Source organism: Lagopus leucura, unplaced genomic scaffold, assembly GCF_019238085.1.
Source record: "Lagopus leucura isolate 7727_CA_CO unplaced genomic scaffold, USGS_WTPT01 Super-Scaffold_73, whole genome shotgun sequence".
Taxonomy (NCBI): Eukaryota; Metazoa; Chordata; class Aves; order Galliformes; family Phasianidae; genus Lagopus; species Lagopus leucura.
Genome location: NW_024962252.1, coordinates 69433997 through 69457115, shown reverse-complemented (window position 1 = coordinate 69457115; position 23119 = coordinate 69433997). Strand labels below are relative to the sequence as shown.

The window sequence follows — 23119 nt, the reverse complement described above, 5'->3', positions numbered from 1 at the left end:
AGACACTGGAATCTGTAATGCATGCAGATAAGTGCCATATGAGCAGCCATTATCAATGATGTGAGGTAATGCAGCCTGCCTAATACTGAACAGTGTACTTCACAGTTGCAATATGGCATGCAGCCACAATGTGTCTTATTTTACTTTCAGAATTCTAAAAATAAAATGTACAAATCCATTTTGTTCTGAATTAGGGCTCACCCCTTCTCGACAGTCTTACTGGGAGCAGAACACTTTTTATTCTGTGGAGTAACCTTGGAATCACTACATATCACAGCCACCCTATTCAGAGCTGTATGGCAAAGAATATGAGTCCTTCTCTTTTGCCAGCTCGGCTTTTGGTGAGGACAGCCTTGTACAAGTTGAGCAGGATAGTTGAACTGGCATTTGTGCATCTGGCTTTTTTTTTTTTTTTCCATGGGGCAGAACAGGGGAGCTTTTGAGACTTATGTCACAGGTAAATCTTGGATGTGACAGTTCATTAGGGCCAGCACTGTGCACTGACCCTTTCACATTCGCATAGCTCTTAACAAAGTCATTTTCAAGAGTGAAAGTGGGTGAAAATTTAGGATTCTGTAAAATGCAGTCCACATGAATCATGTAATGCTTTCGTCTTGACACCAGGTCTAAAACTCTAAGTTAATGTGTTTACTACAAACGTGCTATCAGTAGTTGCTGCACTATTGAATAGAATTAGAAAGTTATTATTTGTGCTTTCAGAGTATAACTTTAAAATGTCATGCCACTATTTAAATGTCTGATCTCTTCAGAAACCTTCTCCAAACAAAACCTGAGAAAACCTCGTTGGTTTTTAAGTTGGTCAGAATTGCTCTTTCAGATTCACATCTGTACTTGGCACTTAAATTTTTTAGAAATTAAGCAAATCATAAAGTTGCGGTCTGCTCTCTATTGTGAAATGCTCAGATATTTGAGGTGTACATAGCTTTTAAACTGTTAAAATATTAAGTTTCATAAAGTTTCCTTATAAAGATATTTTAAAAGCTATCATGAAAAGAGACCAGGAGCAGAATTACATGCTGCTGCCTCAGTGGACTATAATTATTTAGTCAGAGATTTTGTGTCCAGAAGAAACCATTGTCATTTAGTGTGGACGGCAGAAGTGACAGTTGTTTTTGGTGGCCTTGCAGCTCTTACTTGACTGCCAGTTTGGAAGCAGCCACTGTGCCTTGAACAAGAGTGTTCAGGAGAGGGCAGGTCTTCTTTGGTATATGAATATCTGATGAAGAATAGGCAAGACCGGGTCTTGCTTTTTCTTACATAAGCCAGTCCCAAAAATCCTCTTCTTGAAAACAAAGAAAATATCTCTTTGAAACTTGTGACTTAAATCCTTCCCAGGGCTGGGCTAGGTGCCCAGCTCCTTCCATCTTACAAAAGGGATAAAGCCCCATGAATCCAGAGAGGGTTTTAAGATTATTTGACCAACAGTCACTCCTTATTCTCTACCTGATATTTTTAAAGCCTGTGATTGCTTTTCCCTATGCTCTAGTGTAAAGGTTAGAGGAAACTCCAACCTTGGACTGCTTTGTGTTGTAAATGAAATTCTAGAAGACAAAGCAACGCAACTGAAAAAGTTGTCAATGAATGTTTTAACTTGATTCATCCATCAGTCCCACAGCGAGCAAATCAAATCCTGCTGGTGCTTCGCATCAGTCATTTGCCTGTGACTTGTTGCATAGGTTTCTTTCTTTGGTTTACAAATCCATCTCATTTCCCTTGTTTCCGAGTTTTTATTTGTGAGGCTTACTACATGCTACAGAAACACTGAGAATTGTATTTGGACTTCAATGAATTTTTGTTTTCCATGTAGCTCCTTAAACCCGATATTTTGCAGACATCGTTATTAATATCTAGATTTATCTTTTAAATCCCAACAGTGAACAGCACTTATCTACAAAGGTGTTTTAAAATTAGATTGCTACATGTTAGCAGGCTGAGCTCAGAAATGGACATATTCCCTCAAAAACTGGGAGAGGTTATGCTAAAGATAACGGATCAGTGTAGGTTTCTTGCAAAGCAGGAACAGAGCTTGTTATGTCCATTAACTGTACTGACATTTCTACAACAAATGATTGCTTCTCCTAAAGTTCACCTTATGCTCTTCTGGTGGCAAATTCAGCTACATGCAGAATTACTTCCAGATGAGCTTTTTTATCAGAGAATTGATTGCGTGGGAAGTACACATGCCAAAGGCATTGAAGTAAGGCTTCCCTGCTTGTAATTTGTGTCATACAGATATGTGGAACAGCTGATAGCAGCCCAATTTAATCTTCCCAGGAATACACAGAGGTCTGGGGTCTTATGGAGTACATGGAAGAACAAAACTGCAAAACTTGAATGGGAAAGTGAGTGCTGATTCTTACTATAAATATTTTCTGCTTTGAATTCAAGGTAAATAAGGAGCAGTGGAGTACGAAAATTATGCTTTTCTAGACAGATTGCAAGCTTTTTAATAAATAAAGGCAGTCCTCTCATAAACAGTGAGCATCTGTTGGTTACAGAGCACTTGGTTAGGTTCTAACGCATGTTCTCTATTAATCTCCAGGCCTCCATCCCTGCTGAAGGCTGATCTTTCAGAACTGTATTTAAAATAGTCCTGAATTTACACTTAGAAAAGTCTTTTGAGAGTAGCAGAGCCTTTTGTAAGGAGAGAGAGATAATGAACTGCAATGTCTTAAAGGCCAGATTTTTAAAGGTATTTAAGTGCTTATAGCAATGGAAATTGAATAGCTAGATGCTTTTGGAAATCCCTCAAGATGCTTAGCTGTGTCTGTGGGATGCTTTAATAAATTTGTTCCGAGTGGTTTGCCTGAGGTGCAGTTAGTCCCTGCTAGAGAGCTGGAAGAGAAACCATTTCCCTTTCTGCTGTAACCATTAATCATTTTTGCCTTTTTTATAACAAAGTGATAGGAAAATGTAACTGTTTATATAATCGGGTGGAATAAAAAAGAAATAACAATGAATTATGAAACAAAACCAAACTTCAGCTTTTTCTGAGTTGTAGACATTTCCTGTAAGCTCATGCTTGCAATCATAGCCTTCCTCTGCTTGTGAAGTCTCAATAATCAGCATGTGGTTAAACAAAATTATTTGCTGAATACCTTCTACAGTGTGGTTAAGAGTCTGTGAAGTATTAGGTATTGGGTTTTTGAGAGAAATTGATCTTCTCAATGTGTTTTGTAGAAAAAGTCACATGCCACTGGTTCTGTTTCCTGAGTGATCGTAGCTCTTGTTGTAAACCTGGTGTCTGGTTTGAGTATTTGATGTTTCCATGTCTGCATTCACTTCCCTTTGCATCTTCTCCTTTGCTTACAAACACTGGCTAAATATGAACATAAAATAAAATTAATTTTTTGTATTCTTCCAGAAAAAAAGTGATCAAATTCTCCAAATTTGCTTTTGTCAGTGTGTGTTTTTGTTGTTTTTTTTTTTTTTAGATTACTTTTCATCATTATTGTATCCTTTCATTTACTGCTTTTCTAATCAAATGCTTACTTTTCTTTAACCAGGATGCCAAGAAATTGGCAGGTGAAGAGCCTGCCTGGAAGGAAGTCAAAGATGCTGTAAATGAGGTGAAATATCCAAAATCAAAAGAAGGTATCCTTTCAGTGATGTGCGACAGTCTGTCATTCTGTTGTGAACACAATCATGAAGTAAAGCAGTTAATCTTTTGAGATTTCTCCCCTACATTTTTTTTCTTTTACGTTGTTTTAAAAAGAATTTTAATTTGCTTGATGTGAGTACACACAAACCATGTAATATTCCCAGTTGTGCAAGTGATAATAGTCTCTGATTTCTTGGAATGGAACTGCTTCATGGCAGGAGTAGCAGGTATGTAGGGTGGAGAAGGTATAATTTGGCTCAAACTTAGACATCTGCCTTCACAGTGTTCATATAAATCCATTTCTAAATGGAATAAAACTCAAACTGAAATGTTGTTTGTCCCATTATGCCTATGGTGAACAATTCAGGTTCTCATTCCTTGCATAGCAATGAACAAAGGCATAATCATAGTCAAGGTAACTGCAAAAAATTATTGAATCATTGTAATAACTTACATAACAGTAAGTGATAATTAAGCAAATTAAATGTAATAACAGGATTGGAGCCTAATGGCCATCACGTATACATTCATTTCAATTAAAACTCCAGTGAATAGTAAAGACCAAAAAAGATAAGTAAAAGAGAAGTTGAGATTTTTTTCTGGAAGAATTTGTCCATATTGATCCATTTCTCATCTTCATCTATTCAATGGAATTTTGCTGACCGTGAATTTCTCTATGTTGTAGTAAGGTGTCTTGCTGTTTTCTGAAACCTGGGCTATCTCTGGAGCCAGAAAGAATGACATCTTTGAGTACTCTGTTTCATCAGCTTAGAGAGCAATTTTGTGCAGTGGTACTCCAAACTGGAAACGAAATTTCTTTTCTCTAACCGTAAATAAATAAATAGATTTTCTCTCTATTCCAAACATACTCAGTCTTCTAGCAAATGGACTGTTGCTAAGGGAAATGATCATCTAAGCTACACTCATACAGTCTGTAAACCGGTTTGAGTTTCTCTGTAGTCACTGACTTGAGATGGGCAATAGTGAACAAGATCTTCAACTGTAATTTAGGGCCCGTGTTTTAACCTGGACTTCAAATAATAAATATACAACGTGAGACTGAAATAATTTTGGTACCAACTGATAAGGAGCCAAAATACCTTAGAATTTAATGCCCTTATATTTAGTTGCTGCAGAAATTGCACCTAATGAATTTTGTTAGGATCTTTAATATTGCTCATTTTGCTAATATTTACAAATTAAACACACCATAGTAAAAGCTATCAGGTCTGGTTGAAAAATTATGCCACTGTTGTCAGTTCAGTTTCTGTTCTCAGATAATGGGAACTATTCCACTGCAGCACAGCGCTGTTCCACTGCTGATTGTCATGAATTAGTGAGCACAGTGCATGAGGAAGGGGCTTGACATCGGTTCAGTTGCCAAGCATGGACAGAATCCTTCTTTGCTGATTGAGCCACATTGTGATTCCTTTCTGCAAATGTATTTTTTTTTTTAAGCAAATTAAATGAATAGTTTGTACAGTTTAGAAAGGCAGTCATTTCCAAAACCAGAGCTACTGATGGAGTGTTGCAATGCTTAATCTGCAGTTAAGAGAACAGGAAACAACCTGCGTGTTTAAAATTGTCTCAAAAAATCCAGTTTAAGCACAAAAATTGGGATATTAAAGCCAAGTACAGGGGGATTATTGTGTGCTGCTCAACAGCAGCAGAGTTGCTTGAAAGCTGCTTCTCCAGTCTTGGACTAGATCTAAGATAGCCAGCTTCCCCTTTTGTCCCAGGGCAGTTGATAGTGAATTTTCTAGTTTGCAATTTATGTACCTGAAAATTTGTTCTCTACAGGTTTTGTGGTATAACGCTTCTGCTATTAGATGCAAGTGAATGAGCGAAGCAACGTAATGAGAAATAAAAGCAGAGCAATACTACATATCAGCTAAAATGGTAATCTTTCAGGAATGTTAGAGCTTCCCACCTTTTTAAAAAAATTGTATCAAGTAGAAATAATATCCCTCAATTCTTCTGATTGTCTGTCCCTAATCAGTTGTGGAGAATACATTAATGTTGTTCAGAGATATAAAGGTTGACATGGAATTTTATAATAATACATTCCTTCCCCTTTAGTTCCTTCAATCCAAGGACATGAGAGCAATTCACAAATAATTAGTTTAGCCTTGTAACAACCATGCTATAAATCTGGCCCAGACACATACTGGTCACATTCTTAAATTTAAGTATGTAAATATTCCCATGTTCAGGAAGGACTAATTACTTTGTCATAGGGTTATCATTGTGCACTTACATCCATTGCTGGATTGGCACGAATAACATTTGCAGTAATGTCATGAAGATAATTGCTGAACGTCCTTGAGTTGATTGTGTAGAAAGGACTCTGATGCAAGCAGTGCTGTTACTTCTCTTACTGTAACTCTTGCTTGTTTGTTTAATTTGTTGCACTTATTACGGTAACAGTTTTTAGTGTTCAGACTGCTTGCATTCTGGGACTCCCATAAGGTCCCAGATGATAGTACTCATTTAAAATCTTGGAAGATCAGTGTTCAATTTAGCTGTGGTCAAAGAGTGAAGAAGCTGGTCAACTGAGAGGCTAAACCACTTTAGAGTATAATAAAAATAAGTGATTTCTGATAAGGCACATCCAACGGATGTGAATGCAGTTCCCAGCTTACTTTTCCTCTCTGCCAAACACAAAAATCTTCTTGTAGCATTGGAGGTAAAAATCGTCTTCTCTGCCAAGATCCCTAAACACGACCCATGCTCAGACATCAGAACTGTGATGCTTCTTTTTCCACTGCAGGAAGCATGCAGCAATACATGGAAAAAAAACAGTGCTTCTTGCAACTATTTCAAGAAAGAAAAAAGATTAATTGCAAAAAAGGTTCTAATTTATGAGAATTTGAAAAAAACCCTGTGCAGCTTGAAAGTGTGTGTCATTATTTTAGTACATATAAAATTAATTTTCTTTTTTTAGTTGCTGAACCGTTTTTTGAAGGCATATTTCCAAGGATTCCTGCTGTTGAGTGTAAGATTTAAAGGATTCACTTCAGTAAATAATGATTCTTCAACAGCTAAAACAAAAGTAACAGAATTTTAGTTTGTTATCTATTAAAGTATCTTGTAATTTTGTTGGTTTTTTTTTTTTTTTTTCATTTACCTCTTATTGCTGAAATTCTGCCCTCCTTATGAATTGTTTTGCTAAGTGTACACAAAGCACAGTTACCTAAGCTGCTACTCACAAGTATGTTTTCAGAAATGGAAGCAGTCTGAAATGATGGCAGCTTTTTTATCTCAATATCCTGTAGCTTCCACTCCTTTTTAACAACATTTAGGACCTGAGTTTTTGCTTTAAGGATATTTCCTTGACTATGGCCAATAATAGAGTGGGAGAAGGTACTCGCAAAATGCCAACATCTCCTGAGCAGCCATACCAGTCGTCTTCCAGATACAAACATCTATCAGCTGAAACTGCTGGACTGTGCCATGGATGCCTGTATTAACCTTGAAGCCTGGGAACAAGCTTTGTCTTATGGCAGCAGGACACTTGGACCATACAGGTAAGAGCTGCAGCAGGTTCGGCTATTTCTGGCTATGAGTGTGCACTGGGGAGTCTCATTGCAGGGTAAGGTTGCTGACTAGATGCTGTTTAGTGGTTTTTACTTCTTGCTGTAAATCTTGCTTCGCTTTCCAGATAAATGGATGAGGCAGAACTTCCATTCTGCTTGCGTAGTCAGGCTAAGAGTAAATAAAATGATAATGGAAAGTATGATAACTGATTATCAAATCCTTGAGATGTTACCCCACCACTCTGATCAGAATCTGGCTTTGTGGTTCAGACCATGTTTTGTGAGGCTATCAGTATTTTATACTGAGCTGTGTTAAGGCTGGGCGGGTAGTGCTGGCTGAAATGTATATTCTCACCGTGCTCTGTACAGAGAGTTTGCAGAAAAAAAAAAGTTCAATCTTGTAAACTGAAATTTCAGCTCAAAGTGAAAAAGACACTGTTATTTTGATAACTTGTCAGTACTTGATCCTATACTGTGTGCTGGCAGAGTTTCTGAGTCCAATGGCCTTTCTTTGGAATTCAGGGATGCTGTAGAAGATTCTACTTCATGCAATAGATCTTGAAATTGATTGGAGCCTGGAGCTGTAATGCAGCTTTGGTCTTCTAGTGGAGATGAGCAGGTATTGCCTTCTCTAGTCTGTGTTTGCCCTGTTTTAAAAGGTCTGTTTTGAAAGTCTTTGGTTCTGAATATCTGGGTTGTTTATAACCTTGAGCTGGGTGTCTGGATATAGTGTCGTTCATACATGAATGTTCCTTTTGGGGAAGGTATTTGTTAGAGCATCCCTTTCTTCACTTAGGTTCTACTGCTCCATGTACATCAATATATGCTGCTGTGAATATCAGCATTTCAGATTTTACAGATTCTGTAATCAAACCAGGCTGCCATCAGCACGCAGTATTTGCCTGAGGCAATTTCATCTGGAAACCTGTTTCTGCATAAAATTCTGGGCAGCAGCTGAGAAACAATGCAGCATTTCAGAGCTTTCGCCGTAATGTAGTTAGTGAGAAATCTGTGTGGTCTGTGCTAAACCAGTACTGCAGAGAAGTGATGTGTTTGTAGTCACTGTTACCTCTCATACAGGTGAGCAGGAGTGCCAACAAGTTCTCGTGTTTCTTTGGGGTGAAGTTCACGTCACACATGCCCCTTTTAGCCTTCTGAACAGGTGCATTACTGCAGCAGGACACATTTCCTGCTGGTCTTCTCCCTGTGCCAGCTCTGGCTGAGCAGAGCAGCCTCCCGTTTTCAGTGCTCTCTCTTGGGTTTTGTTTTATAACTTGTTAACTCGGTTCTTCACAACTGAACATTGAGGATTTTTTTACAGTGAGCAAAGATTACAGGGAGACCAAGAGCGATTGTACCAGATCATGTAACAAAGCTTTCTGTGTTTTGCTTACTGAATCATACTGCAGTTTTCATGCGGTTTAATGCAGGAGATTGGATATGAAGGAAAGGGTTTGACTTTGTTCAATTAGTATCTCCTAGGACATGCCGTTTGCACAAGGTACTTGACCTTTTTATGTAACTTAAAGAACTCATCCTTATTCTTCCTTCATCCAGAAGCTTATTTAAGAGTGATTTTCACTTGTATTTTTTATATATATATACCTTAAAGTCATCACGATAAGCTCTGACACACCTGAAACAAAATCCTCAGTTTCTCATTACAACAAATTGCACCCTAAGCAGCAGGAGAGCAAATCCTAGGAAATCTTTTGGGATGCATTGAATTTTTCCTGTTGAATCAATCTACTGCTTGGCTGCTCCTGCACTTCCATTATAGCTATCTATTTTCCTTTCCTCAGCTCTGGAAAACATATTCATGGTTCTCTCCACAGGGAATCACCTGAGATTTCTAGCAGTCCATATAAATAGGAAATCATTGTTACAACCTTAAAGGCTCAGGAGAATTGGTCTAAAACAATTTTAATTTCTGGTAATCTGTTTATTGTGCATTTTCCATTTCTTTAGCAGCAGGATTAATTTTCAGTGCTGTGTGATGCACTGAATTGCAATGCATGTTTTTATTTTGCTAGTCTCTGACCTTTTATGAATCATCACTTCATGCAACTGGTGGCTAAATGGATGGCTGAACTGCATAAAACTGATTTGTCACAGTGTATACCAACACCTGAGTTTTAGGTAGCGTCAATGACATTTGCCAAGGAACATTGTTCAAGACTTCTCAAATATTTTTAGAACTTCCAAAGGAAGGGAGAATGGTTGCTCTCAAAATGAAAAGATGCCTCCTCTTCTTGTGCTGAACCGTAACTGTCCATTGTTTGTTACAAGATGTACTTTCACTGAATAGCCTAAGCCAAGTGTATCTACACCGCTTTTCTTGTAAATGTCACAGTAATTGCTGTCTGTCTAAGAGCCTTAACAAAAACTGAGGCATTTGTGTAAGTAAAAGCTGTCCCACATCAGAGTCAGCACTCAGCAGCTTGTAAAAATAAACTTCCTTTCAAAAATCCTCTGAACACAGAATAACAAGAGTATCAGCAAGAGGTGTTGCATGGGTTTGTCGTGTCTCAGCACATTTGCACTCTGGGCTGACTGCTGCTTATGAAGGGCCTGCTTCAGAGATACTGCCCTCATCACACTTTTCTTACCTCTGGGGAAGGAGCCTCGTGTTTGATCCTCTGATTGCAGAGAAGGCACATGTGTTCTGGGCATTTGGCTTGGGGTTTTTATTGCTTTTCTCTTCCCTTTGCATCAAGTACTCAGTGTTTGCACTGGAAACAGTGGCAGTATGCATCTGTTATAAAACTCTGCTAGATGTCCTCAGCTGTTGTAGTATGTGAACCAGAGACAGAAGAAATGTCTAGGTGACACTGTGGGGCTTTTTTGTTTAGAAAACAGAACAGATGAGATGAAGCTCTGCTGCTTCTCTGGGCACTTGTGGCATCAGGTCTGGTGAGATTCTGATGCACCTCTGTTTCCCTTCATGCTTCCGCCTCTCCATTCTCCCTCTGCTGAATCAGCAGCAATGCAGGGCTTGTGCTGATGTGGCTGTTTTGATTCATGGCAGGAGGAAGTTGGGGAGATGCGAGCATCGTAGTAGGTGTGCATCATCCCTTCCAGCATCATTCTACAGTATTCTCTTAGCTGACCTTTTTTCAGTGATTGACGTGTTTCAGGAAACAGGGAAAGCAGTCCCAATCAGCAGAAATTCAGATTATTTTGCAAAGGGCTGTGACCAGGATATGCTTACTGCAGACTATTTTGTACTTCCCAGAACGACTACTGTAAATATGGCAGGTCACAACAGGGTTCAGGATATATTTAAGAACATAGTTGATTTCTCATTGTGTGAATGAAGTGTCAGTCAGGAATTTTTGATTTAGAATTTTATTTCAGTAGATATGATGGACAATAGTTTCTAAATCTATGAACTTCTACCAGAAGGCAGATTAAAAATTAATGGTTGCTATAGTAACTTTTCCATGAGTCATGATTTTGTAATAAAAAAAAAAGCCAAAAGTAGGTATAGAACCTAATATTCTGCAAAGAGGCTCTCAACCTCTTTTTAATTCTTCAAATGCAGTGCAATAATGAACCTGATTTTTGTTGTCTAAATTCCCCCCTTTTAAAAATCTCTGATCTTACAGGTCTGTTTTCTAATAGACACCTCCAAGTTTATCTGTGGTATGTAATTCATTTACTGAGTTGAGAGGACTCTTAAGTACTGGTTAATCTGAGGCACTTTTCTTGAATTTACATGTATGTTGAATGTTGGGGTACCTAGAAAAAAAAAAACATACAGACACACATACTCAAATGAGCTGCAGTGATACATGGAACCACTGGGGGATGCTGATGCTTAAGGGTTAAGGTCTAGACTCAGCACCAATTGGCACCTTAGTTATGGGAGATCCCCTAGGGACTAGTGTATGGCTGGCAGATATCTGAACCTATAGATAGGAGTCATTCAGTGACCAAAGTTCAGTGTCTTAATCATAAAAGATCAGTAGTAAACATACCTCTTACCTGTGGGATTACCTGAGAGGGAGACGAAAATGTGAAGGTGGAGAAACGATTTAGAGAAAAAATGGAACAAAGAACAGAAAGAACAACAGCTAGTCCTGCTTTCTTTTGAACAGTTTTAGAAAGTGGCGTTTGTCTCTGAAAATCAGAGAAGTATGTGTGGGAAGAAAAGACAACTGCAAGACATGAAAAACTACAGCTTATGGAATCGTCAGAATAGATGAGGTGGCCTTACTTTGTGATGTCTAAAAACAACCATGAATTGATTTGTGGTTCATCAGTGGTTCCATTGTTTTGTCATCTAGAGATACTAAAAGGCCAAGTAATCGTAAAGAATTTGAGTAAGAAGGAATGAAGTACATTTACAAAATATTTGTGCAAAGGTGTAAAGCTGGGGGCACCACAGCCCCATAAGGAGCTATTGCAAGAAACCAAGTGATGAGCACCATGCATTTCCCTTCAAGGTAGGGAAATGAACAGAGGGAAGAGAGAGCTTGGTAGTGACAAATTGCTAAAGCTGGAGAGATGGTGGGCAGCACTGGGAGTACTTCTCCACTTTCCTTTCCTTCCAGGTTATTGATAGCAGACCACGGATTATGGAGATAGTGTTTGGTGGGTTATACAACGTTAGTTGGCAGTATTAGCATAAATCAGTGGAAGCCAAACTATGTTTAAAAGCTTAAGAAGCAATTAGGTATCCTCAGGAGAGACCATTGTGAGTTACCTTCGTAGTCTAAAAAACATTCTTCACCTTAGTGACCGTTTCTTTATACTTTCTTATACATCTTCATTGAATCATGTCAGAATCATTAAGGTTGGAAAAGGCTTCTAAGATCATCTAGTCCAATTATCACTGCTGCAAAGTTTTCCAACTGATGGCCAGCTAGTAGTTCTATATATGCATACTGATCATCTTCAGCTTCTAGATTCACTTTTAGTTGCTAGTTTCACCTTTCACTTACACAAATATGAAGTGTCTCCTCGTGTAACTTAAGCCTCCCAAATGCACAACGCAATATATATTGCCATCTTACATAAATTTCCAAAACCATGGAGTATATATGAACATTTACATCATGTGTATGAACATTGTCTTTGTTCCTATTTTAAACCCTAAAAAAGGAGGTAACAAAGGGTTCACAGTAAAATTTAATGTTGCATATTTGATATTTGGACTTTACCTTTGGGGTGATCTACATAATTCCTCCAAATGACAATTTTTTTGCAGCTATGTTTGCACAGTTTCTGGCATTTTATACCTATATAAGAGATAAATAGGGAGCATGCTTGTCCCTGGTCAACATCTTTCGAGATCCCTTAGGAGACTTCAGCCACTCATTCCTACCCTTTCTTCCTCCCAACTTCCTCCCAATCCCAATAGCCTTCTCCAAAAATGAAAGAAATGTTTTATGTCTGAGGTCTGGTGCCTAAGCTATCTATGTCTCAATCAACTCATTTCCTTCTTAGGAAATGGATTTTCTGGTTTGCTGCTTGCTTGATATCTGCACAGCGCCACCACCCTTATGCTTTGATTCTTTTCTAGCTGTCTTGTATCCTTCTATTACAACCATTTGTTTTCCCCAAAGTGAAAATAAGGTACATAAACTTAACTGACTTCTGCAAACACAAGTTCCAGTTAGTGCTTTGCTGTCTACTTTTCTCTATTTTCACATATGTGCGTGATTTAACATTTCTTTGCTATTCTCTCCTGTCATACAATCTATTTTTCCAGACATAATTTATGTATTTTTAGGCTGTCCAATATACTGTATCACACATAAGATGTACAGCAACATTCCTGCTAATTCATATAATCATAGAATCATTAGGGTTGGAAAGATCACTAAGATCATCTAGTCCAACCATCAACCCATCACTTTGCTCCCTAGTATGTTTAACTTTTCTAATCAGGTAGTCTGACTAAGAGCATTTCCTAAACAGCTTCATTGCTACAAGTTGTTCCTAACAGTGCTCAGCCAGTAGCTCTATATACACATACTGATTCTTTCAGTTTATGATTCTGGTTTCTGTTTTAGTTTCTTGTTTCACCTTTCATTTGCACAAGAGTTATGTGAACCTGGATGTTACTAGCAGTGATCTCCTACTGAGGTTAGTGAATCACAGAGATTTCCAGTTTCATTTTTCTCTAACTCAAGTGTTTTTCTTCATCTCCCACCTGGCATTTCCAAAGTGTTTTGAGACATTTCTTGAAAGAACTGTGTTCTTTTCCAATGACAACTTCATCTGTGGAGATTTTCTTTTGGCACTGCTCAATCGCTTTCAGATGAAGAATTCTGCCTCCCAGAACTGAAAGATTCAGATTGCTTTTGTAGCCCTCAAGTGGGAATGCTTGATATCTTTGTCTTGTAATGAGAAGATTCCCCTCCCCTCTTCTCCCCCCCCCCCTTTTTTTTTTGTACTTGCAGTATAATTTATGCGGTCCTTCCTTGAACTCCTTTCATTAGACTGCTTGCTGCTACACAAGTAAAGTAAACAGGTGGCAAAAGTAAATGTGAATATTAGGCAATGTAAAAGCACTGAGTGGGTACAAATGTCTACTATACTGACCTACAAATGCACGAGCAGGTGTTACAAGGAATCTGATTGCTGTGAGAAAAATGCAGCTTATTTTTTCACCTGAAACAATTTGGAGAAAGCTGTTTGGGAATTCACAATGTCTGTGTGAACTTTGGCAAGAGGAAAAGGGGAAGCTGATAGCATATAGATTCTCAGCAAAGGTTTGGTTAGAACCTGAGCTGGAGTGGGATTGGGAAGGGAGTAATTAACAGGTAAAAATATATATGCATAGGACACATGCAGTTTTAGATTGTTTTGACAGTAGCTGAGTGTTATTTTGAAACTCATGGTGAAAAATGAAAACAAAGATAAACTTACAATACTATCTTTGATTAAAAAGTTAAAAGAGAGAGGGCACACAGAAAAGGGCAGTAGAGAAATTATAAGGAACAAAGCATTCTCTAGGGAGAAAATTAGGAAGAATCAGTGACTAATCTTCTCCTTACTGCTCTGCACATCTAAAACCTGGATTATGCAATTTAGAGTGAAAGAGATGACAGTGATATGACGTGACCTTATGGTTACTTGCAAAACTCTTTTGTATGTATTCCCTTGATTGCCACTAAAGCTGCTGCTTTCTTCCTTTCCTCTTCATCTTTTGTACAGAAAAATGTATTTGCTTTTGGCTAGAATCCCCAACAATGCTAGTATCTAACCCTGAGATGTCTGCTGAGCAATAGATTATCAATTCCAGGTTAAACAGATGATTTGGTGATTCACTTCTCCCAGCTTCCTCTTTCCAGCCTCCTCCTGCAGGTGCCCTACTCTTCCCTTGAGTATCCTGGGAGCTCTTCTCTCAGATTCAGTTCATCATTTCATTATCATGCAAGACACAGAAGCCTGAACCACCTTCAGTGGTGTGACTTTGAAAACGAAAGTAAGACATAAGAAATGGAAAGCAAATGACTATTGGTAGAAAGCTGAACTAAGACAGTAACTAATTGTAAATGTTGGAAGGGTAACAAAGGACGTAGCACTGCTAAGAAAAAAAGGCTTCAAGAAATAGAAATTAGGTTGCCCAAAGGACCATCTGAACTGTCAAAAGTGAGAGGAAAATAAATATATCAGCGAGTGAAAAATCACCTTGAGAAAACTATGCAAGTCTACTAGAGAATAGTGAAAAAATATTTTATGAACAAAGATCATCTTGAAGGAAAATTGAGGAATGCTCAGCAAGCTTGACCAATACAGGGAGAAAGGGAAGAGTACAGGCAACCAAAGCATAATTAGAAGAAGCATATAAATATCAAAATTTGAGAGGAAAACCCTTCCTTTTAACATCTCCCATAATCACATAAGATAACAGAGAGGATGGATAAAATGGATATTGCCGTGTTTGCTAATAGTTTCCTTAGGAGGAAAATCAGCTTTCTTCAGCAATACCATATGCTCTTGGATCATATGGTTGATGGACTGCCAGAAGTGAAGATTCTGGAATCAAAGTGTGTTCTTTACAACCTTGTCATGAATACATTTCCATATTAATTCAGGTATGTTGAATAATGGGCACCAAGGATTTAATGTGCTTTTAGGGCTGGTCAGCATTTCAGAAGTCTTTTTAAAACAGGGAAAAGTGACAGCCAATAAGTAGAAGCATTCTAAACCAGCTTTTCTACATGATTAATTGTTGATAAACTAGAAAAGAGGAAAAGAAAATATTTTCTTATGGCAGTGTTTTTGGAAGACTTGGAAAAATTTAATTAGAACCTACATTGCTACAATACAAAAGGCTTGCTATATACAGTCATAAATAGTGAAAACATTTAGGAGATTAATTTTATTGTCATAGAGGGAATTTGCAAGATTTACCGTAGAGTTTTCTGGGAAACTTTACTTTAGACAGTGGCTCAAAATACACGTTTTAAAAATGTTTATGTAGATACAGCTGGAGGTCTTGCTTGGAAAGAAGGGAAAATTGTTGTACATTGTACTGCCTGAGGTGTTCTGAAGCACAGGCGTTTTGTCTGATTGAACACAGCATAACTTCTCAAATCTTTCAAAGTTCATACAAAATAAGATATGGTAAGGAGATGTTTTACTAGTTAGTTATTTGCTCTGATGACAATAGCTATAGATAGCCTATCTTAAACATTTGTCTCAGTATTGTGCCAGAGTAAGCCTGTTTATTTTTCAAGATATTTCAAAACATGTAACCAAGTTGGGTAATATTACCTCTACCAATTCAGCATCTCAAAATTTTGAGATGTAAAGCAGGTTTACGTGCTTGCAGTGAGATAACATCCTGAATGCATAGTCAAGCTTTATCTGCCGCTACCCATCTGGAGTCAGTTCATCTGTGTATTGTCTTACTGGCATGTTGCAGTGCAGGTGAGCTCTACCAATACCTAATATTTATCAAGAGATGCTATCAAATTGTGCAAGGTTGCTTATGCCAGTGGAATGGAGGAGTATGTGTGTGTTAAAAAAAAAAAAAAAAAAAAAAAAAAGAAAGGTATTTTTCCAATAACAGAGCACCAATGTTAAGCTGTGAAACAAATAAAAATATATTGCTTCTCAGTAAAAATAGTTAACTTTTCTAAGTACTCCGTTTCAACCCATTGTGCTCTGAGAGCAGCATTGTCCCAGGGTAAATATATCTTCTGATACCTTGAAGAGAATATGAAAGTACAGCGGTTATACACCTGGGCTGTTTTAAACTGTGCCCATCCGTGAGAAAGCAACTCCATATATTTCAGTGGAGCATGACTCTTCCCCTCCTGTTTGCAGTGACAAGGACTGTCACTGTGCCTGAACATTCTGAAAACATAAGGGACAGATTATCTAATGCATCTAGTGATGCTAATGGGGAACTGCAGCAAACTGTGCTCAGATCCTGCTAAACTAAATGATGAATCTGTGACATCAAATTTGCTGATGAACAAAAAGGACAAAGATCCATAGAAATCTGTGTTTGTTTGTAGACCCTTATTTAACAGATCTCAGCAATATACAGTTCAGTGGCATAAGACCTTTGCTATTAGTAGTAATGGTGTGTTGCACATCGCAGGGCAGGGCTTGTCTTGGAAGAGAATCAAGCACTATTTTTTCTTCTGTTCCACGTATTTCATAAGTCAGAACTGGGTTTAATATTTGCCAGATTTCAAGTAGATGAAAAACCATCTGAATGTGGAAGAAAATATACTTAAAATTTTTATTGATACTCATTGTGAATCTTTCTTTTTTTCCCCCCTATATTTAAAATAAAACATGGTCAGGTTCTTGGCTGTTCTGATCTGATCTAACTTGTTCTACACCAGGTAAGGATGTAAAGGATTTTGCGTGAAATTCTGGCTTTCTCCCAGACACAGATCCGGGTACTCAGAATGTACATTCATGTTTGCATATACTCCTTCCATATGTCAGTTTTCCGTACTGTTGTTACTACCTAGCTAGGTAAATTCACAGGATTGCTGATGACTTTAGCAAGATTAGTGGTATTTTACTTCAATTTTATTGGTGTGGATTTTTATATCTGCCTGTTTTCACAGCAGTTTTATCAAAAACTCTTTGTAATGGTTTACTTCAAACAAATGTATGTGCACTTAAGCTATGCAGTGTGCATTCTAGCAAAAGCCTTTGACAACTTCAGAATGTGTCTCAGGTGGCTCATCCCTAGCTGACAGGGCTACCTTTTGGCAAATTTCTGCTTGTTTTTGTTTAACTGAGGTTTATAGAAGTGATCTGATTTGCAGAGTCCTTGGCAGTGCTACAGAGAAATACCTTAGACTGTTTCTGAAACAAAGTTAGCACACTGTATTTAATACAATAACAGTGCCCCAACTTGTGATTAAGTGCTTAGTGAGTTCCATTTCCTTATAAGAACATGTGTAAGAACCCAAGAATGTATGCCACAAGTGAACTAAGCATTAATCTATCAGCGGCTTAAGTGTGTTTGGGATAGTGCAATGGAAATATGCAGTATAATGACATGGTGTTGTTCTCTGGGAAGCATTTAAGAGCAGATGGAACCTGTAAAATAGACTGATTCATGAAACTGTACAGCTCCTATCAGATTTGTTGGATGCTTTCTTGATTTAACCTAAATAAACACAGTTCCGATATGCTTGCGTTATCAGTAAGGTGCCTGTAGCTGCATATAGAATCATAGAATCATAGAATCACAAGGTTTGGAAACGATCTGTAAGATCATCTAGTCCAACCATCTTCTCATTACTATTGCTATCACAAAGTAAATCAGATCTCACAGCTCCTCATCCAGATGCCTTGTGAACACTGCCAGCGATGGCGATTCCACCACCTCCCTGGACAGCCATTCCAGTGCCTGAGAGAAAAATTTTTTCCTCATGTCTAACCTGAACCTCCTCTGATACAATTTGCTGCCATTTCCCCGTGTTCTGCTCATTACCTGGGAGAAGTGGCCATACCCCTCTTCACCACAACCTCCCTTCAGGAAGTTGTAGAGTACATTGAGGTACCCAGTATTAATGGATGCACAGAAATTCATCAGGGAGGGAGTTTTACTGAAAAGGCATGTTTATTTCCTAGAATAGTGAGATGGGTAAACAGTATGGTATCTTTGTGGAATTATCCAGACAAATTGAAAAAAAGATTAAGGGTTCTACAATAACATAAAGGAAAAAGATGCTAGAATCTCACTCCAGCTTAATGAAAAATTAACTCTATAGCAGGCATCTCTTAAAATTCTAGCATTCATTAGCATCTCTAAAAATGAGGTAGGACTCTACAGAGATGACCATACAAGTCTTCAACATTTAATAGAAAAAGATTAAGCATCCTTCCAATCTGCTAAAGCACGCTAAAATTCTGCAGACACTGGATATAGCTGCAAATTTGCATGTGTGTAAAACGTAACACTTGTGTCCCTAAAGGACACTTTCTGAGCAACATCTCTTGCTAATCCAAAGAAATAACAAGCACCATATCAAGATCAGGGAAGACCCCTATATTTGTACTAAGCACTACCAAAGTCACCACGTTATGAATTTTGAGTTACATGCCATTGTTGTCGTTGCAGTGTTTCAGTATTGGTGTTCCAAAATCTGAACCAAGTTGAACCTTGGGGTGGAATTTGCATAAAGCCTGCATTGATGTTTATCTCTCTATTTTATAATGAACTGGATCAATATATTAACTGAATTTAAAAAAAGATTAGATTTTCAAATTCTTAATCTTGTTTGTTTGGAAGCTATCAAATCAATATGTCTCCAAGACAAATGAACAATTAAAAAAAATTGTGGATTTCTGAAGTCTGTGTAGCATAGTATTCCTGTACCCGTAACATAGATCTTCCTTCAGCTGATTTCAAGAACTTTGCATGTGGTGAGTGGAGTCAGAAATAATATAAAAACGTGTCCCTGGAAATAGAATTTTACTCATGTGAATTGTATATGCCATAGCCTTTAGTTGTCTTTAGAACTACGTTTTATGTATAATTGAGAGTATAGTATCTAATTCTGATCATGCTAGTTTGTATGTGTTTGTAGAGTGACACATCAGCACGCTTCTGAAAGGCTCAAAAATGCCATCTCTCTTTAAACATAAGTGAATCTTGACTATGCAAAAACTGTATAGATGTAACAAATAACAAATACCAACAACTATGCCCCGAGTTCTCCATTTTTCCCAATGATCTGTTTATTCTGAAGCCTATGTTCCTCTTAGAAATGATTTCATCAGAGTTTAACATCTACATTTTACAATGGTACTCCATGATTTTACATCTCAGTGAATGCTTTAGATTAACAGAAGTTGCAGTGTCAGTGGGAAACATTTGTTTTTCCTTCTGCTTTGTGCTACAGAACTGCTGTTGATTTTGTTCCTTTGTTTTGTTTCATTTTTAATGTCTGGAGTAAAAAAATAACTATGATAAAACTAATGGGGAAATTTTAAAAGTAACAAAAATCTTGAATCCTGTCTTCAGACAATTTTTTTTCCAAGCAACATGAACATAAGGAGAAAAAGAGTCCTTGCATACACTGCAGTCCTTACTGCACTTTTTGGATGGAGTTGAAAGAATTTGTCAAGTCTGTATTCCTTTATATGTCAAAGTAAATACACTCTTTGGTTTATGTGTTTGGAAAAAATCAAAGTCATGAGGAAGAATCCTTGGCACTGGTGTATTCATTGATAAAATTCTCTTGGCTTCATTAGAGCTAGAGTTTGATCTGTTTGGTTGGTCTTAGATCAGTCAACTGGAGAGTTTGTGGATGAGTCATATGGAAGTTCCCCCAGTATCTTCAGAACTGTCAAGTCTCATAAAGTTGATAGAAAACTCGTTCATCTAACTTCCCCCTCATGCTCTCTATCCCCGGTGCAGTGGCTATTGCTTGTCTCCAGCTCCACGGTTGTCACATTCAACAGTCAGAATCCTGGGAAAAGTTAGCTGAAAGAATTTGTTGCTAGATTATGCACTGTACAGCAGTAATGCAGTGATAGACCCTCTCTTCTCATGCTCCTGAAAGCACAATCACACACTTGTATCTATATCATCTGTTGCGTGATTCTAGTGTCTGCGGATTCTGTAGTGTTTCTCTGATATCTTTTAAGGCTAAGGATGCTTACATAAAATCAAGACCCGGTTCTCTTTTATGATTCTCTTTCATCATTTTTAAACTAGCAAACTTCTCTGGAAGTGAGATTGTTGTGGATCTGACTTTTGTTCACTGTATAGGTTTTTGTTATGATATGTTGACACATGTTTCTAATTCTGCCTGAGTTCCGTGAAGCATCATCTGCTATTTAATTTTAGTGTGTCCATGTTTTGCAATTTTACTTTGTTCTCAATAGTTGAAAAGAACCACTTTTCATAATTTCATAGAGGTTACAGATTATTTTATCATATAACCCAGGCAAAGCTAGGATTTAGAATGCAAAGATAAGATTTCATGGGTATCGGTATTCTTCACTGTATTACACACTCTTCTCTTCTGTTAAGTAAAAGGGTTTTTAATAAAGAAAAATGCATTATCAAGTCTGTTTTATTTATCTCGTTAAGTTAGTAACCATGAAGAAAATACTAAGGAAGAGCTCAGGGAAATAAAAAGAAAACTTACAATAAACAATTTTGAAACTGCCTGACTATTTTAAAGAGCATACTGTGCAGTATAGGAGTTTATCCTAGGTTTTGGACTTTGCTGAAATGGCTGTTTTAATTAAATGATCTGTATATACTTGAGTAACGTTTTTCAGAAACTTTTTTACAGGGAGATTATATGTGGCTAAAACCATCATAAAGTTGTCTGTCAAAATTGGTTAAGAATGGTTCTTATGTGACTTTTGCCTTCTTCTTCACTGTTTCCTAGCTTTTAGCTTTCACTGACTTTAGTGCAGTGACTATTGCTTTCACAGTATTTTAAAAGAGAAGCTGAAGAGATGCTGGTGGATCAGAGAGACTAGAGTTAATGATGGCATCTAACATTGTGATAGAAAAGTGAAGTGTGTGTATAGTCTAAGTATAGGTCTAAATGGTGAAAATAAATCCTACCTCTGGCTGATACTGGGCGATGGATTTGGTAATGAAAGGGTTGGGAATGGCTCATCACAGTCTGAAGAAGCAAGACTAGATTTATGTACTACTTTGTTTTTAATAGCTGCCACCATTGTTCCTTCTCTAGTGTGAAAATATCACTAATTTTGTACATGATCTATCTTCTGTATCACTCTGTGTTGCCCTGTTTCATTCCTGACAACACTTTACGCGTGCCCTTTGGCCAAGCTATCACTGACCTTCAACTCCCCACTGATATAAATCATACCACAACCACAGTCACATGATACCTATATAAGATGTACTTAGTCCTTTAAGTGTCTAATAAGAATAATACCTTATCTTGGGAAAAAAAAATAATTATATAGACATCATAGAATGTTGTCTGGTTTATTCTCTTGAAGACAGCTTGCTAACAACTGTCCCTCAGGAGATCTGTTTTTCTTCTTTACATTTAAATGTTTGCCTTTTGTAAGCAACAGATTTCCCTGAAGTGCTATCCATAAATGTACAAGCATATGGAAAAGTTGGCTTCAGGCATATGCAGTGCACATATTGCAACTTGCTGTCTGTGGTCTCTTCAAATCACAGGGTATCAGAGTCCAGAGCTTAGGGTAGCCCACTGCGTTCTTCATAGCCTATCATTGCTACACGCAGCAGTCTTTCTTACTAGCTGTAGGCAATACCAGGACAGGTTCTGCCCACAGAAGCTTAGGGCAGTGGCCTGCCAGCTCTAAAGGAAAAGTATCACCAACATGCTCTAAAAATTCAGATGTGCTTAGCAGACTCACTCTCTGAGCAAATTCCTATAGAAAATGAGCTTTATTCTACTTTACTACATGTTGACGTCACTATAGAATAACTCCAGTGACTTGTTATGAGTTCATCATTTGTACATTCATAGCCCTAAAGAGCTCTAGGCACAAATGTTATGCAAGTCTTTCCCTGGCCTCTGGAACTAAGGGAGCTATTTTTCCATTAGACTTTTGTTTCTGACTGACTTTTTATGCTGATTGACTGAAGGATAGCTGTGCTTCAGTGTTTCATGCACTGTTTATTACACGTCAGAGAATTCACACCACAGAGAAAACATAGTGACTTTTATCATGCACAAATTAAAGTTTCACATGGTTGGAGAATTTATAGCATTTTTTTCCTGCATTCATTCCCTCAAATCTAACTTGAGGCAATCTTGCACCACATTCCTTACCTTGAGGAAAGTGGTATTGGTATCTGTGTCTTTTTTTGAGAATTGTACTGCGTTCCCAAATTTAGTTGAAAATGGACAGTGAACTCAGAACTTACTAGAGAAGTACTGACAGACAGGTGATGTCCCCATAAATCATGTTATCAGGCTGAAAAAGTTTTTGTTCTTTCTTTTTCCTAAGCTGTCATGGGAGAATATAAAATTAGCATGTCAGGAAAGGAGCCGCTAAAAATAAGATGGAATATGACCAGACCCTTCCAGCCTTGGGCAGCCTGACTGTTGTGGGCATGAGTGATCTCTTAGTAGTTTCTATATGATCTACATTTTATCCAGGAGCTGTGACAAGGAAGAGTTTTAATGAGAGATTTGCTGAAAGCTAATGAAGTAGTTTTATGGCTTCTCATAGGAAGCTTTTCACAAGTATTGGGAAATATAGCAGGTCAAAATGGAAAGTTTAATCTCAGGAGGGTTGCTTCTCCTATTAGTGTAGGCAGGCAATGACTATTGGATGTCACAGTTTGTTAGGTGTCCTGGTGCTCTTTAGATAGCTTTAGCTAATCAGTATACTGATGGCAGTGTAGCATCAACTTCTTTTTTGCAAAGATTGTTTTGCTGCTGAAGAAACCTCCAGCAGTTACTTACTCTGCCACCTTTGGACACTCATTTCTCTATCTCATGTACCAAATGAAATCTTTCTATTTTCCCACTGTCTTTCAGACACTTCT

General features: G+C 37.7%; 1 protein-coding gene across 5 annotated transcripts in view; it reads left to right on the top strand.

Moving 5' to 3' along the window:
* SMYD3 (SET and MYND domain containing 3) overlaps positions 1-23119 on the top strand; it is a 360402-nt gene that overhangs the window by 309857 nt on the left and 27426 nt on the right. For all 5 annotated transcript variants that reach the window (XR_006183097.1, XR_006183096.1, XM_042895284.1 and 2 more), the window contains 2 exons: positions 3528-3615; positions 6975-7149. Coding sequence is in view for 3 of the 5 variants with exons in the window: in XM_042895284.1 (XP_042751218.1) it covers positions 3528-3615; positions 6975-7149 (263 nt within the window). In the remaining 2 variants the exon portion in view is untranslated. The remainder of the gene's footprint in view (positions 1-3527; positions 3616-6974; positions 7150-23119) is intronic.